Raw genomic sequence first — 2,943 nt, forward strand, 5'->3', positions numbered from 1 at the left:
AATCTGCTTCCTCCTCAGGTAATTGAATCAGTGGAGGCTGGTGTCTGTGGATCTCACTCGGCTTAGTCTGTCCTTCCTTCCTTCATTCCTCAGTCTCTCCTTCGGTCTCTTGAGGTCTCCCTGATTATTTTTTTTGGGATTTGTTGGAATTTAGATGTTTCTGGGGTTGGGGAAAAACTCTGGTGGGTGGCGTCTGGTCGGTGCTGGATTTCACTTTCCTTTGTTTTCTTTGGTCCCCTCGGGTCTCCTGACGGCGGTGTTCGGTTTAGGTGAACGGTATGGGATTTTTTCTAATAGGTTTTTGGTGAGCTAACAAATACACGCACGCACAAAAAATAATAATAATAATATATATATATATATATATATATATATATATATATATATATAGATAGATAGATAGATAGATAGATAGATAGATAGATAGATAGATAGATAGATAGATAGATAGATAGATAGATAAAAATAAAAAAAAAGAGCAATGATGATGACATTACCGAATGAACAATACTGAGCTCTTTAAAAGAAAAAAGAAAAAAAGAAGAAAAAAAAAAATATATATATATATATATATATATATATATATATATATATATATATATATATATATATATATATAAATAACTTCGGTTAATTAATGCAGCTTTTATTGTCACGATGAGTCATCAGGCTTCGCGGCACCGTAACGGCCACGCCCTTTGGCGAAATGCTACAATATTCGGTGCTGCGAATGATCTACATCTTAAAGCTTTTCTAACAAAATTTCAACTGGATCCCTCAAATGGGCTCGGCACAACAGATAAAAATGTAAACGTATGACATTTCTTGTCACCACTAGGTGGCGCTACATGTATAACCGAATATTATGATAGATCAGAGGTGGGCAATCTCAGTCCTCGAGGGTCGGAGTCCAGCAGGTTTTGGAGGTTTCTCACTTCCAACAAGCTGATTCCAATCAACAGGATCTTTATCAGGGTTATGCAGAGCTTGCTGATGAGCTGATCATATATCATTTGAGTTGGAGAAGGGCAACATGCAAAACCTGCAGGACTTCGGCCCTCGATGCCCACCTCTGATATAGGTGTTTTCAGGCTGTGGCTAAATTTGAGGCCCCGCCCCCGTCATATAGTATTTTAAAAAGTCAAGAATTTTTCCCCAGTTGTTGTCCCAGGTCTTGAGATGATACATGCCAAGTTAGAAGTAAATCTGATTAAAACTGTTGGCAAATGGGCAAAAAGAATGACCACAGTGTATGTGCAAAAATGGGCCAAAATTGGACATTCAAAAATTCATAGCTCACTTCCTGTACATTTTAGGATAAGGCTTCCACTACCGACTTTTTTGTGTGTCTCTGGGCGCTTCACGTGCCTGCAAATTCTTGTAGCCCTCGGTCAAAAGGGGGGCGCTATATGTTGTTATGTTATCATGGCAACTTCATAATGTCACATTTTTTGCATAGCCCGGGGTGTGCGCAAAGTTTGGTGAGTTTTTGTAAAGGTTTAGGTTCCCAAAAATGAGATCGTTTACGGAGAAGAGGAAGAAGAAGATTTCTTACAAAATAAAGAGGGACCTCGCAGCAGTAGCTGCTCGGGCCCTAATAATAATAATAATAATAATAATAATTCGAACAAAAACAATAGGGACCTCGCAGCAGTAGCTGCTCGGGCTCTAATTATCACAAAACTGGCATAATCATAGACATAAATAAAAGATTGTTAATACTAATATTGAGTTGTTAATATTTATCTTAATATTTTACATGCTTAAACATGATCTTGTTTTGTACCAAAAAACTAATGATTGTCCTAATAATGATTTCTATGATTACCAAATTAATAGTGATTAATATTTTCTTCATAATCGAGCAGCCCTACCTTGAGTCCACTGCAGAGTGCAAGCGAGTTTTTGCTTCTTTTGTTTCTCTGCGATATATATTCTTTTTCTTATTTAAAAGAGAAAAAAACTTGTTTCTAAGACTAAAAAACCCATGCGTGTTTTTTCACGACTTCATTGAAAAACATGCGGCAGGGGATACCTTGTTTTATTGGTGTACGTACTTTGGCACAACACCAGTGATACGACAAAATATCCACTTGGTAAAAGCTTTTGCTTTTGTTTTGTCAGATTCAAGGGATCCATTCAGCCTGTGACCACTGTGGGGTTTTCTTTCATTAGCAGAGGGATCCCAACAATTTATTCCACGTGTGTTTTAACTACAACTTATAAATACCATTAAAAATGTAAAGTATTTCACACAAAAAAGTGAGAGAGTAAGAGGAGACCCAACCTGCTCTGTGAAGCCCAATTGATGGCTGAATCCTGTGAATGGTGTCCAGTAGTTGATGTTGTCGCTTGTTGTCCTCTTTTGCTCCACAAAGTTCCTCCTCATACTCTGCTGTCCGTTTTTCACACATTTCCACACAACAATCACAAAACTTTACGCTCACATTTGATATATGCTGAACGACGTGTTCGCGTTTGTGATCTTTGTAGCTGCTTTAAAAAAATATATAATGTTCGCTGCTAGAAAGCTACGCTAACTAGGCCGAGTAGCCTCAGCCTGCACCAAAACGACTTTAAAAGCTTACACGGTTATTCTTCAAATTGTGTTTTTGTCCAGTGAAGTAACAATGGACGTCTTGAGTAGAGGTTTTCGCACGTTGGCAACAAATTCAGGAAGACTTGGGCTGTGCTCAAATTCACAAAGCTGCTTTGTCATTGACGTCCCAAATCCGATTTTACGTCACAAGTTAAATGGCTGTCTAATGCTGCATTCAAGGACAATAGGAAGGTGGGAAGTCTGAAAACCGACTTCAAACGAGGAGTGCACGGAAAGGCCCCATTGAATTTTGCAATCCAAGTTGCGAAGTCGTGAAAAAACATTTTATCCCGATATAACTGACTGGCTCCAATCTAACATCACTCGACAAGAGAGACAGACCG

General features: G+C 38.4%; 1 protein-coding gene across 1 annotated transcript in view; it reads right to left on the minus strand.

Annotated features, from left to right (window-relative positions):
• LOC147155509 (uncharacterized) overlaps window positions 1–2,730 on the minus strand; it is a 19,190-nt gene extending 16,460 nt beyond the window's left edge. Inside the window, exon 1 of the mRNA XM_086065543.1 lies at window positions 2,288–2,730. Coding sequence (XP_085921669.1) covers window positions 2,288–2,414 — 127 coding nt within the window. The 5' untranslated portion in view covers window positions 2,415–2,730. The remainder of the gene's footprint in view (window positions 1–2,287) is intronic.
• Between the last annotated feature and the right edge of the window lie 213 nt (window positions 2,731–2,943).

This window comes from Leptonotus elevatus, chromosome 21, assembly GCF_054856555.1.
Source record: "Leptonotus elevatus isolate MCC_2025b chromosome 21, RoL_Lele_1.0, whole genome shotgun sequence".
Lineage (NCBI taxonomy): Eukaryota > Metazoa > Chordata > Actinopteri > Syngnathiformes > Syngnathidae > Leptonotus > Leptonotus elevatus.